Source organism: Patiria miniata, unplaced genomic scaffold, assembly GCF_015706575.1.
Source record: "Patiria miniata isolate m_02_andy unplaced genomic scaffold, ASM1570657v1 HiC_scaffold_1, whole genome shotgun sequence".
In the NCBI taxonomy this organism is placed as follows: domain Eukaryota; kingdom Metazoa; phylum Echinodermata; class Asteroidea; order Valvatida; family Asterinidae; genus Patiria; species Patiria miniata.
Genome location: NW_024037047.1, coordinates 5,588,441 through 5,603,074, shown reverse-complemented (window position 1 = coordinate 5,603,074; position 14,634 = coordinate 5,588,441). Strand labels below are relative to the sequence as shown.

At 40.3% G+C, this 14,634-nt stretch overlaps 1 protein-coding gene across 1 annotated transcript; it reads left to right on the top strand.

The window, feature by feature from the left end:
- Positions 1-176: 176 nt before the first annotated feature.
- LOC119745448 (eukaryotic translation initiation factor 3 subunit M-like) lies at positions 177-14,273 on the top strand. The gene is made up of 10 exons (XM_038221836.1): positions 177-328; positions 2,053-2,188; positions 4,752-4,890; positions 7,182-7,305; positions 8,661-8,755; positions 9,637-9,820; positions 10,951-11,032; positions 11,677-11,820; positions 12,666-12,726; positions 13,461-14,273. The coding sequence occupies exons 1-10, from the start codon at positions 287-289 to the stop codon at positions 13,588-13,590; spliced, it is 1,137 nt and encodes a 378-aa protein (XP_038077764.1). The 5' UTR covers positions 177-286; the 3' UTR covers positions 13,591-14,273.
- Positions 14,274-14,634: the final 361 nt, after the last annotated feature.

The window sequence follows — 14,634 nt, the reverse complement described above, 5'->3', positions numbered from 1 at the left end:
GAAAACTGTTGCTTTTTTTAAGACAAAATAATTCCTGGTAGTTTCAGAATGTAGTAATGTAGTTATGATTTTATGTTTGATTGAAACAGAAAAAAATTAATTTATAAAAAACTAATTGTGACGTCATAATCAGCATTTCTGATCTCTTTGACGTCACACAATGCAGTTAAAAAAAGTTAAGCAAGAAGGCGATTATTTTTCTCAGTTAATAGAGGGCGCTGTTTAGAACAGGAATCCCTCGTGTTGCCTTACTCTGCCGAAATTTCTCCAAGATTGTGTGCCGAAAATGAGTCTTCCGGCGTTTATTGATGTTGCTGAGTCTGAACAGGTGAGAATTTACCGTGTTCTCATTTGAATTAAATGACAGAAATGTCACAAAAATGTTTTACAATCGAACAGCGGGTTTACTCTAGGGCACTTGAAATGTTTCTCACGAAATAAATGCAACATCATAATCAGCTTTCATCATGTTCATTAGCACCATGTGTCTAATTATTTAATATTGGACTACCTCCGGCTCCGTAAATAAAGGCCACACTTGGAACATGTATCCGAATGTGTAGAACTTTGTCATGTTTGTCAAGTTTTCATTTTCACATTTAGAATTAGACATTCCGCCCTTTTTTCAGACGTCTATTTTTCGTGTTGGAATTTAGATACGCTAACGTGTGCAAATGAACCTGGAAATTACACGAAATGGAGACGTCTGAAAAAGGGGGGAATAATTTTCTATCGCTTTAAAGAGGTGGAGTGTGTTTCTTAAGCATAAATAAACTACAAACAAAAGTCTAAATAGTAAATGTGAAAATAAAACTTGATAAAGTTCTACATATTCGGGTACATGTTCCAAGAGTGGCCTTTACGGAGGTAGTCCAGTAAATTGGCCACACTTATGGGGCTACAGCTTTCATCTATGATGTAGGCCTAGTCGGTTACAATCTGTTTCTGTCTGTCTTTAGTAATTATAACAGAGGAGATCTGTCTGTGTTGGCTGATATTCATGCTGATATTAAATGCAAAGGAAAAGCAATGATGATCATTGATATGAACATGATCAAAACATTTGTCAATATGCTAGAGCTAAGTTACAAGTTCAGGGGCCGTAGTTTAAGTTAACATGTTTTGTAAGTCATGTAAGTATAATAGTTAAGTTTTGTAGTTAATAAGAATACTAAGCACCAAACCCTTGTGTTGGAGTTGGGCTGGATGGGGATCGTTAGGGTTAATGCAGAGTCAAGTGTGATTATTTTGCATATAAATTGGACTTTTAGAATGCAGATTATTAAGACTAAATAAATACTTACAATAACATGTACATGAAAATCATTGTAAATCTCACACTTTCTCCAAATCTTTCAACTTTATTCATGCCTTATCATTTAAATGAATAAAAGGTAGACACTAAGACGTCAATCATCAAAAATTCTGATATTTGAATTTAGTGCACAGTGTATGGAACACTAAACATGAGCTTTAATTAACCCTAACCCTCCAGGGTATTTTGGCTAGAAACCCTGCCAAACGCAGCAACATGCAACACTTGTCTAAGTGACAAGCCTGCCCAGTGTAGCAAGATCCATCAGGTCAAAAGTCTCAAGGCCAAACTGCCTCAGAGTCTGTGGTCCCCCAACGCAGCAGGATACAACTCGGGCATTGTTCTATGGGACTAGCCCTCAAGTGTCTCAGAAGTGGCCGGTTTATGCACTGGTGTTGGTAGCATTTTCCATCAAAGTGCAGCAGACTTTTCCACCTGATGCACTGTGCTGCGTCTGGCAGGGTTAGGGTTAAAAAGCGAAATGTTAATCACAATTTGCAGTATTAAGCAGAACATTTGTCATCACATGAACAGCACCCTTGTCTTTGATTTGAATAACTTTGGTAGTTAGCCTACATGTTAGTAGGCCTAATAATTAAAAAGAGGCCTACAAAGTGTCTTTTAAATCTTCACATTCTAAATTGAAATTTAAAGATAACCATGAATAACCATCTTTTTATTGCAGTCAGTTACATCTGTATTGTCGTATTTTTATTTTATTTTAAAAATATTTTTAGGCCAGTGAGCTTAGGGGATTCCTGAAGTCTCGAGGAGCTGAGATATCCGAGGAAAACTCAGAACAAGGCATCCATGATGACCTGGAGAAGATTATCCGGGCGGCAAAAGTCATCTGGGATCTCTCAGATCCAGCAGGTAGAGAAGACATTAATACATATCATTATGAAAATAGCTATATATGGTCGTGCGCCCGGCAGAAGGGCATACATGAATATGTGCATATACCCTTATGCAATAGTGCGTAATGACCAAAATTTCCCAGCAAAAGGGCATATATATGCAGAAAACTGCATCCATTTTAATGAAATTTAAACATATGATTCAAAATGCGCGCAGGGGAACAATGAAACCTTTCAATGCAATTTTCTTGAAAATGATTTTTGCGTCGGAACGCTCATATGCCCTTCTTCCGGGCACCTGACGATTTTAGAGCTGTCCATTTTTCGAATAATTTAGTATTGGATTACTCGAAACTGGATTTGACCGAATATTTGGATATTCGAAACTGCCAGCTGCAACTGCGTGATGCGCGAGTACAAAGTTGCACAAAAAGTGCGCCAGTTGAAATATGCGTACAGCGATTGTTGAGGCCAGTCTTCTGCGCGCTTCTGGTTTGCGTACTGCGCGCACTTACGCATTCTTAATCAGTTTCAAATGTTACGCGTGGCAACTACTTGTTTCAGTTCGTTCGCCACGGCCAGCTAGACAACAATTTTCTTTTACCGTTCTCTATTGTTCTCTCTCATTTTCATTGAGTTGTTATTTTCTAAGTTGAATCTACATGTACATCTGTGATGCTTGTTCTGAGGTATGTAATGACACCTGCAGTATGAACAATAAACCAACTGTTACTCATATAGACAGGTTTCTAGCATCGATAATTCTAGAAACTATAGGTCCGATTGAGATCGCATTATTGGAAATCGGCGGCCTGTGGCAAAATGTGGGGAAATAGAATTTGAACCCTACAGTGATCGATATAGGGCGCTGGAGTGTTTTGCAGTAAGTATTTTATAACTGTAAAGGCAATTAACCCTCCTATGGAAACATGCATTATCAGCCTGGTTATTACTTGGGTCAATATTGGTCAAGAGTCCAGCCCCCCATTGGTTTGCACACATCATGCCAGGAGGTGAGATACAAATATTTTGACCATTGGTGACCTCTTATAGAAGGAGGGTTAAGCTGCTAAAAGGATGTGGACATTGAACCCCCGTCGACAAAAAAAGTGGCACCTGACAATAAAGCACCGCAACTTTACGATAAAGTAACATGGATAGTCGTATGTGTACATGTATGTGCACATTTTTTTTGTTTTCAAATATTCAAACCGGCAAACAGCTATGAATATTTGGATGATGATCGAATACTTGGTATAGGCCATCAGCCTCAGTCTAAAATTTTGGCACCTGGCATCAAATGAGGGGAATAATCGTCATCGCGATTTTTGGCAACTCCGCCTAAATTTTTCAAAATTGTCAGACAGTCCTGCCTCAAAATGCATTCATCCTCAATCCTCCAAAATCCTCCTCATCCCAAAACTTTGCACTCGTGTTTAAATGAAGGATAACCAACGCCAAATCCTTCAAAATCATCAGACAGTCCTGCCTCAAAATGCATTCATCCTCAATCCTCCAAAATCCTCTTGTGCTTCAATCACCATTCATCCTCAATCCTCCAAAATCCTCATGTGCTTCAATCACCATTCATCCTCAATCCTCCAGAATCCTCATTTGATTCAATCACCATTCATCCTCAATCCTCTAGAATCCTCCAAAACCGCCAGGAGGATTTTGGAGGAGTGAGGTGGGTTAGGGTTAATGCCCTGATTTGATACTGACCAAACCCCCAAGCTGATGGCCTAGTAGATTCGGGACAGCCCTACTAGATTTCAGTCCACTTTACTCAACTTTTGGCAACCCGAGTTCTCGAAATCCCTTTAAACCAGCTCCAACCCTTCAAAATCCAACTGCATGTTTTGCTTGATTCTGTTGGAGTGAGTACTGCTTTAGTAAACTGACTGCTTTACAAGGGGTTAGGCATGCCACCATAATCGGAGTCCAACAGTTAGGGTGTTGAGTTACCACATGGTGTTGGATTTTGCACAATTTGAGGAAGGTTCCGAGTAAATCACTCAACTCAATGGGGTTAGGGTTAAATTTCTGGAATGCGGTGGTCTTTCATTGACATTTAATTGAATTGACAAACAAAATTTGGCAACTGTTGTTCTTTTCATTATAAAAAAGGGGCCAACAACAAGGTGTCAATGAGATAATAACAACAATAATTTGGTGCTTATATAGCGTTTTATACCCAAGGTCTCAGAGCGCTTCACAATTATTACCCCTGTTCATCAGGCTATGAGACCATTATTTGTAGCAGCTCGTGATCAGCGCATTCTGGTCTCTACCTTCTCAGGTACCCATTTATACACCTGGGTGGAGAGAGGTAAATGTAGTAAAGTGTCTTGCTCAAGAACACAAGCACACGGTCGTTTTTTGCTATGCTTCCGAGGATTGGCTTTGTGTTTTCCTTTATTCCCTGATCTAAACCTTTCCCATAGACTTAGTGCACAAACCGGCGTTGTCTGTCCTCGAGCGTAATACAATACAGGAATACTATGTTCATAGTAACCATTGGACCACAGCGCTCTACAAAACAACTGTTGTAAACCTAATTTTCTCCTTGATGTTTTCAGAGATTGAAGGCATCCTCAACAGCATCCTTTCCCTCCTCATCTACCAGCCTCCGGAATGCTTGGACAACCTGGCTAAGATGCTCAGCAACCTCTTAGTGTCAGCGGGGAAGGAAGAACACGCCCCACTCAAGATACGCGTGTAAGTCTGCGCACGTGAAATGCTCTGCAGGGACGCAGGGACTCATTGCATGAGCACTAGATGGCGCGCTGTGATCAAACATCGTTGCGTCAGTGCAACAAGGTCGTAACTCCATTCTGCAACAAAATCGTATCTCGCGCGAATACGCTCCGTGCAACAAGGTCGTATCTCAACGTCCATTGACTTTGCGTGTACATCCGGGTTATTTTAAGCGAGATGCGACCTTTTGACATTCTAAAACTTGCGTTTTGCGTTCATATCTCCATTCTGCAACAAAGTCGTATCTCGCGCGAATACGCTCCGTGCAACAAGGTCGTATCTCGACGTCCATTGACTTCGCGTGTACATCCGGGTTATTTTAAGCGAGATACGACCTTTTGACATTCTAAAACTTGCGTTTTGCGTCATTCATGCCATTTTAGGAGATACATGTACGACCTTGTTGCACTGACGCAACGACATGAGAGCTCCATGTGCAGAATATACTGTAATCCTTATCTTTAGGGCCCCGTTCCTATATAAGGTTAAAAGATTCACCAAAACAGCTGACTAAATAACACTCAAAAAGGACATTCTGATATTTCTTGATATATCTGAACAGCTGGTAATGACACCTTCTTGGATATCAGCAGGTTTCATTTTGTGGAAAGAGGGCAGGGCTAGGTTTATGAGGGAAATTAAGGAGTAAAAGACGATGATAACAACCAGAAAACGACTCAAAAAGCAACCTGACTAAGATGGCAAACGTGAAAAAAAGGTAGGAAAGTCACATTTACTTTGAAAGTGCTTTCAATATTACAACAAACATGAGTTCATCTGAAGAAAAAAGACTGCTTCAGCCTGCAAAAGTCACTTTGGTACTGGACAGTCGTCTGCAAAAGTCAGTTTTGAACAGAACTCTTAAAAAATATAGGTGCCCTAACGATCAGGATTACCAAACACACTACAATTGTGCACTGATGCGCAATTCGCAGGTGTGCATACATGTAGCACTAAGTACGCTGTATCCACCTGTTGTATGGTAGCAATGCATTCAAGAGTCCCTTCAGACTCATGGAGTCCATATTTGATTAAGGGTATACATGTGTGCTCGGCAGGTTTTAATCACTCTATTTAAGACCGCTTGGAGTCTGTGTGCTTATAATTACCCGAGACAAAGGTAAAAAAACCCAATTTTGTTCAACAAGTTCACTTCATGTTTTTTTTTAAACACCCCTCTAGCTAAATAATGGAGTGTCCAGCTGGCGAGTAAGATGTAAACAACTCCTTTTATATAGATTGGCGCGCGCGTGGCGCGTACTGCGCGATGTCGTGCAGAATGCACCTGGGGCATTGCGTTATGAATTTAGGGTTATAAAATTCTGACTCACTGGTAGTATTGTGCATGCCTACGTGAGGATTGTGAACGTTCAACCAATAAAACGGTAAGAGGCACTGGATTTTTAGGAATCCAAATTTCATGTGACACTGGAAAAGTGTTTAAGACCAGCTAGCCATGTCTTTATCATCCGTTTAAGACCGGGCATGTGACGGGCTCTCGACCAATAGAAATGGGTAAACTGTCTTAGGTATTTATGAATGTAGGATTATTTTCAATAAGACCATCTCAGTGTCTCAGTATCGTGTACGTCGATATCTTCCACCAACTGCCATGCTCCAACTGTACAATACCACTGTACGACCAGTCATGGAATACTGCTGTCATATCTGGGCTAGTGCTTCGGTCTGCTACTTGTCCGTTCCTGATAGGATCCATCAACGGGCTATTAATTTGGTAGGACTGGACCTGGCAACATTCCTAGAACCTCCTTCTATTAACCCTAACTCCCTAGCATGATTTACTAGGAACCATACCCATCCTGGCAAATTCCAACACCATATGGGAAACTGCACACACATATTTCTGACTTTGGTTGTGGGGTTGTGCCTACCCAATGTAAAAGACTGTCAGTTTAGGGGTACTGTACCCATCCTGACAGATTCAAATAAAACGTGCCGTTGGGGTTTGATGGGTTGAGTTCTGTTAGGGTTAACGTTCTGTCATGTTTGTTGCTTCTCTTTGTCTTTAGAATGTTTCATTGGCCCAATGAGCAGGGTAATAATGATGTAGCGCCTTAAGAACTAATACTGGTGGATACATGTACATGCACTTTATAAGGACACATTATTTTTATGTTTTTTTCTATGTAAATATTAAAAAAATTTAATGTAATGGATCCGTTGACATTTAAAAAAAAAATGTAATTCCAAAAAAGTATGAGCCATATAATTTTGGTGCTTTATCCTCACAGTCTCAGTAATTTATTGTACGGAGTCGGCGTGGAGAACATCCTGTGTCATCACATCTACACCTGCATGCTGAAAGTAGCCGCCCAGGGCAAGAACACGGAAAACGTCGAGACAGACCTAGAAGTCGTAAGACAATTTTTTTATCAATTTCTGGATTTTTTTAACCCATCAGCTCCTAGTAAAGTCTGTCCTGAGCCAATATGGCCCATCAGGCCGGCGTTTATCTCCGGTTTCAGTGGCATGAAACGACTCAGAATATTTCTGTTCCCCCTGAATGGGATGCCAGTCCATCGCAGGATTACTCCCCAGCTAATGTCAGTACCCATTTATACTCCTGGGTGGAGAGGCAAGTGGGGATGAAGTGGCTTGTCCAAGGACACAATGTATGGCCAGCAGCTGGATTCGAACCCCTGACCCTCTGATCATGAGTCACGAACCCTATCCGCTAGGCCACACTTCCCTTAACTACATTTTGTACCTGATGAATCAGTGGAGTCTGTGCACAATTGCTCCCCCAGTCAGTTACAAAGAGTTGGAGGAAACCACTTGGAATCTTATTATTAACCCTAACCCCCCACGGGGTATTCTCTAGGCACCCTGCCAAATACAACAGAACGCAGTGAACTAATGCCTTGGTAGCAAGTACCTACCCTGCCAAATACAACGGAATGCAGGGTTGGAATGCAACAGATTGGGAGAATGCTGAAATGCAACAACTTGCAACAACTTTTTACCACTGGTACATTCTGTTGCATTTAGCAGGGTTAGGGTTCAGGGAATAATAATCTGGGAGAGCAGTTTTAAACTACAGTTTTAAACCTGCCAAATGCAACGGAATGCAGGCTTGGAATGCAACAGATCGGGAGAATGCTAAAATGCAACAACTTGCAACAACTTTTTACCACTGGTGCATTCTGTTGCATTTAGCAGGGTTAGGGTTCAGGGAATAATAATCTGGCAGAGCAGTTTTAAACGTCTGGCTTAAAACCAGTTTAACACCGTGTTTATTTCCATTCATAAATACCTTTTCAGTCAAAAAGTGAAACGTTGAAAAGTTGATGAAATTCCGACGATGTTTTGTTCAACTAGTTTACTCCATGTTCAGACCACTTCTATGGTGCATCATGCTGGTGTTTCGCTCAACAATTTGGAGATCACAGTCAGTGATTCTCAAGCATACAAGCACCTGCGGCTTGTTGAAGTTGCGCATGTCGTGTACTACGCGCATGTGGCGCGGAGTGCAGCGTATCATGACTGGTCTTAAACATGGCTGACTGATGTACAAATGGCAGTTTTAAACCATGCACCAACATACATGTAGGGCTGGATAGCTCAGTTGGTAGAATGTTGGTACGGTAAACCGGACGTTGCAGGTTCACAATCCTGCTCCAATTACTTTTTATTTTTTTTTCAACTAAATAATTAAAAGCAAACATTTAAACTTACACTGATTTCTGATTTGTGTTCTTCCTTTCTTTCAGGTGAAGAAATGGACCAAGAAGTGGGAGTTGAACAGGGACCAGATGATCATTGTGCTGAGGCTGCTCTACGACGCACTCAAAGAAAGCAAAATGAGGTACTACTTGAAGACAAAATACTAAACGCGATAAACCTTTGGCGTTATCATGATGCCTTGACAATGATTTTAATTGACCTATGGCGGTAGAATCGCGTCAACACAGCTAGTGAAATATTGTCCAATCACATGATATACAAATGGACACGGAACACGCAAAATCTGAGACAAACAAAACTTAGTGTACATAAATTCCATAGAGTTGTCTAAGGGGCGTGGCTAACTCACAAACGGCGATAGGTCAAATTTAGGCCTATTTGCATTTTTTTTCACAATTCCTCACTCAATTTCTTACTCAACAGCAAAGAATCTTGCAGATGCCTTGGATCTTGCTTGGAAAAATTGGACGTGTTTTCCAGACATTGTGCCGTGCAAATCACGGCTGCACGGCTCGCTAGCTAAAACACTGTTGGCAATGTAAAAAAAAACTTACTGCCATGTTAGATGTAAACAAACAGGTTTTTTTTTTTTCAAAATTTTCTCCATAAATGTAAAATATAAGACATTACAGCTATGTGGATGCGAAGGCCGATTTCTAAAGGCTACGTAATACTTTATTTTGAATGAAACAACAATGCACACAGACATGTAGATGTTCGCGGGCTAAATGTTTGAAAATCAAAGTTTGATTTGAAACACAACGTTCAAAAAGCCATGTTTTTGGGGGTGCATGAATTTCGCTGCGCTGTTATAGCATCCTAGTACATCGGGTTAACTTTGTTGAACAACGGCGATGCTTTGGCCTTCGCAACCACATGGCTGATTATGCAGATATTCTGTGACCACGATCTTTTAAATATGGCTAGTTCCCAATATGAAACCTTAAAATGTTGGTGCTCTCTGAGGAAAAGTGCACCCTTTCTGTTTCGGTTTCCGTACAGCGAGGCCTCCAACAAAGTCATGGTGGAGCTTCTGGGGACCTACACGGAGGACAACGCTTCCCAGGCGCGCGACGAAGCCCAGAGATGTATCGTCAACACCCTGGCCGACCCCAAGGCCTTTCTGTTTGATCACTTGCTCACCCTCAGGCCTGTCCGGTTTCTGGAAGGAGAATTGATCCATGAGGTAGAAAGAATAGAATCTGTGAAACTTGGACCAGAGAGAGAGAAGGGGGGGGGGGGGTTTCAGGGGTTCAGAGGTTCAGTCTGTCATTTTCATTACCCTGTAACGCTAATGGGCAATTCCACGGTTACTCATGTTACATTTTTGATGTACTTTTGAGTTTCCTTGGGCTGTAATTACCGTACTGAAAAGGTTTAATAACTTATCCCCATGGTAGATAGAGTAGACCTAGACCTACCTAAGCACCAAAGATGACATCCAGAAAAATGTGTTATGTATGATAAACAAGACGCACAAAATCAGTTAATCATGTTACGAAAATGTAACGTGAGTAACAAATTTTGTGCGTCTTGTTTATCATACATAACAGTGATAACACATTTTTCTGGATGTCATCTTTGGTGCTTGGGTAGGTCTAGGTCTACTCTATCTACCATGGGGATAAGTTATTAAACCTTTTCAGTAAGGTAATTACAGCCCAAGGAAACTCAAAAGTACTTCAAAAATGTAACGTAAGTAACCGTGGAATTGCCCTAATGAATGGGATTACTCCGGCTCATTGTGTAGGCCTTATGCATGGAAATACTTCCAGTGAATAGCCATTCTGAATCAATTCGGGCGATTCACAATGCAGTGCGCCACCAAGAGTTTGCCATGGAGAGTTAATTTTTCCCATTGCATTGTGGGAGATGGTCAAAAAATTCGCAGCGCGGGACATTTGAAATTGTTACTTTTTTCCGGTCAGTAGTTTCATAGGCGTATGGTTCGAGTACATGTTTGCCAATTTCTTTTCCTTTTCCTAATATGGTGTTTTTTGTAAGGCGGCAGAATGGTATGCCCCAATCTATAAAGAAGTAGCTCAAGTTGTCTGCTGACACTCATTCAAATGGGCCATGTTTTGTCGACCGTAAACTTGAAAAATGGACTCTCCATGTCAAAGTCTTGGTGGCGCACTGCATTGTGAATCGCCCGAACTGATGAGAATTTTGTACAATCTGTGACCGGCATTCCTAGGCTTCCTTTGTCCTGGTTCTTATAATTGCCTGTGTAGATCAACGAAGTTTGTTACACAATAACACAGAGCGTCAGATTGTTGCTGATTCCTCGATTCCCCTCCCTGTTTTATTTTTCAGCTCTTGAACATCTTTGTGTCGGGGAAACTGGAAGGCTACATAAACTTCTTCAAGAGTAATCAAGATTTCATCAAGACACTGGGTAAGATTTATGTTACTGGTGTTGAGAGGGACAAGTTAAGGGAAAGGGGGAACTAGAGGTACCAACAGGTTATCGTGTAAGCTTTTTTGTTTTTGAGCCTTGTGGTTTATTGCTGATTTGTGCCACCGGAGACTGGGCCTTGACCCATAAAAGTCACGGCAGATAGTGGCCAAGTCTGTATAAAAGTTACACTTGTCAAACTACATGTAGTTCATGTTGAGGAAACGCTAATAAAATTTTGTACCACACAATGCAGATGATTGTGATGTGAACTACATGATAGATAAAATTGCGGGTAACACCATGTGGAAAGAAATTTCTTCTTGGAAGAAGTGTGGTTCTGAAAAGAACCGGTTGGTTGAGTGTAGAACTGTACGGATTCTACACTTTTCAGAACCACACTTCTTCCAAAAAGAGATTTCTTTCCACATGGTGTTACCCAAAATTGTGTTTATTTTATACCATCCGTCATGCAAAGCTTCGTGTCAGGTATACATGTTCTTAAATGTTAATGTACACATTAAAAACCTGCTAGAAAATGCAAAGACATATTCAGATCCACTTAAACCAAACCTCAATTTTTACTTATTCTCAGTGTTTGCATGCCATGATATCATAGTCGTTATTTTAATTTATGCACACAGGACTGTCACATGATCAGAACATGCAGAAAATGCGTGTGTTGACGTTTGTGAGCATGGCTATTGAACAGAAGGAAATCCCATTCGCAACAATCGAGAATGAACTCCATATCACGTCGGATCAGGTCGAAGGATTTATTATTAACGGTAAGAACTATTGTTTGTTATTGGCCTTATTTTGCCTCCTACTCTAAAAATAAACCTTACTTATGGGGTTGATGTATTGGCATGTTATAGTATACAAATATTGACTGGCAATGAGGTCAGTAGTGCATATATGTATCTACACCTGGCACAAAAAGAAACTAAGCAGTTTTTGTAATCGTCCTTGTTTGGACATTTCTCAGTAAAAAAATTCTGAAGTATTAAACGTTTTGTCACAGAAATTTCCGGTTAAATTTGATTCCTCACTTATTATTATTTAAAGAAATAATGAGAGTGCAAGGTAATGAGGTATCAAATTGAACCGGAAAATTTCCGGATTTTTTGATGACCGAGAAATGTCCAAACAAGGATGATTATAAAAACTATTTAGTTTCTTTTTGTGCCAGGTGTATACTGTACACCCAAGGGATTGTCAGTGACCATAAAAGGCTTCTATTTCCCAAGACTAAAGGCCTAGGGAAGTAGGACCCTTTTGTAGTAACCCACAGGCCCGAGTGGCATAGTTGTGGACTAGTGACTGATATGCCAGTCAATATATTTTATACAGCACACCGTAATCCACAAAACCATGTTAATTAATGTTTTGGTGATCCTTGAATAGTATAGTGTCTGACTGGCATGCACACAATACCTGTTCCTATCTAGTTCACACTTGATGCAAATGTCATGTACATATATATTTCTATTTCACTTTAGTTTATAAGGGAGAGCTAGTGAATTGGCCAAATTTGGTAACTTTTTGTGATGAAATTCAACCAAATATATGACCAGTAGTAGGGGGAGTTCAATAGTGAGCATTATCTTTCAATTTTGTTTCTTCTTTACAGTTGTTAAAACCAAAATGGTTAGAGCACGGATCGATCAGTTGCAGAAAAAAGTCACCATCAAGTAAGTTTACCTAGAAAGTTTATGTTCATGATATTTTTTTCTGAATTACTCCTTCATTCTTGTGCACTTTGTTTCACAACTATTAATTGAATTGAAACCAAAAAGAGAGGATGAAATGAGACTAAAATAATGAAGATAATTTTAAGGGATATGTTAATAAGCCACCTTTCATTTTAAGTACATGTTTTGTGTTCATTGCACGTTTGCCAATATTTAAACTACAGACTAAAGATGAACTGAACATTGGCACATGGAAAGGCTGCTTTTGCTATGCATGCATTTATTGGAAGTAGTCAAAATGAGCCAGCTTTTAAAAAAGGGACTTTTGGATTTATGGGCATCATTTCAGTATCTGCGTCAGCTATTGTCAGGCTTGAGATTTTTCAGACTATTGTCTGAAATCAGACTTTTTGAATCTTAGAGAAAGACATTAGTAAAAGAAACAAATGCATCTTTCAGACATTTCATCAATTTTCAGACTGTAAAAAAAATCAATTGATATCCCCATTGTGCATATTGTGGCCCTCCTGCGATCAAAACATTTCCAGTTGGTGTTGAGGAATGATGCTGCACTGGTACCCATCAGTTCTTGAGAAAAACAGTCATCCAAATTGCAGAAGGGAACCAGTTAAACCTTACCTCTGAGGTTTTTTAAGGTTCAGCATCAATACTAAAGATGAGTTTCCTATAGGTTAAAACCTTTCAATGTTGACATGTTCCTTTTGTATTGCCAGCTATGTGACATTACGTACCTTCGGTAAGCAGCAGTGGCAGCAGTTGAGGGAGCACCTCGTCGACTGGCAGGAGAACCTCGGCCTCGTCCAATCACGGATGGAGAACATTGTGCCCATCCCTATTCCATGAATGGTTCAATCCTATCCTACCCATTATTTAATAGACCAATCCATTAGGCCCCAAGGCTGTGATTGGTCAATACAGACCGTGGGCGGGGCTTAATGGATCAGTACAGGTGTATCATCTGCAAGGTGCAAAACTTCACAGATATCACTCAAAACCTCACAAAGGCATTTGTGAGGTTATGACCTCTCACTGATTAAATACCAATCCTTACTCAAGCCTCTTGCAAATAGATATCAAACTTGTGAGGTACAGTACCTCACACATCAAACAGCTCTAAATTCTTGATTTGTGTAACCCTATTGAAACCTTGTTTGTTATTTTCCCGGTCACTGTTTAACTCTTTATATTTTTAAGGCCTTCCCTTCATTCTACAGTCTCACTTTGTTTTCCATCATATATACTGTGAGGTTAAGCACTTCTCTGATGACAGCTGTTTTCAGTTATTGAACCATTTAAACCTGTTTATTTGTTGCCCCTGATAAACAAAAACTTGGAGGTTCAGTACTTTTCAATATTTTCTCAAGTGCCTCCTACCCAAGGTGTGGGCAGTCTTACCCATAGTATCAACTTTTGAGTTGCGTCTGCAGAACCTTGCAGGAAATAGAACTACATGTATGAAAGCCCGAGTCCATCATTTGCAGCTATCAAAAAAAGTAACTGGCGTAATTATTGTTGAAAAACATACTGGTTGAAAGATAGTAAGGGGACTAAACTCCCTGTGAAATTATCCTTTCTGGCAACCTCTCATTTTGAAGAAATCAACGAAAGAAGGCATTTCCAACGGTGCGTCTTCAGAAGCACCGTAGGAAAATTTAAATTAGTAGTTCGCTGTGTTATTCGGCGCAGCGCGCACAAGCATTGGAACGACGCACAGGCACGCGCGGTTGCTATAATTCGTCGGATCAGTGCGCGACATCGCATAAAGCTGCAATTCAAAACAATTCGAAACATGATTTAGCAACTTTTGATTTGAAATTGAGATCCTAGAATGCTGTTTTTCTCGGAATATAAAGCTGAAGCTGAGCCGATACTTCATCAAGTAAGTTG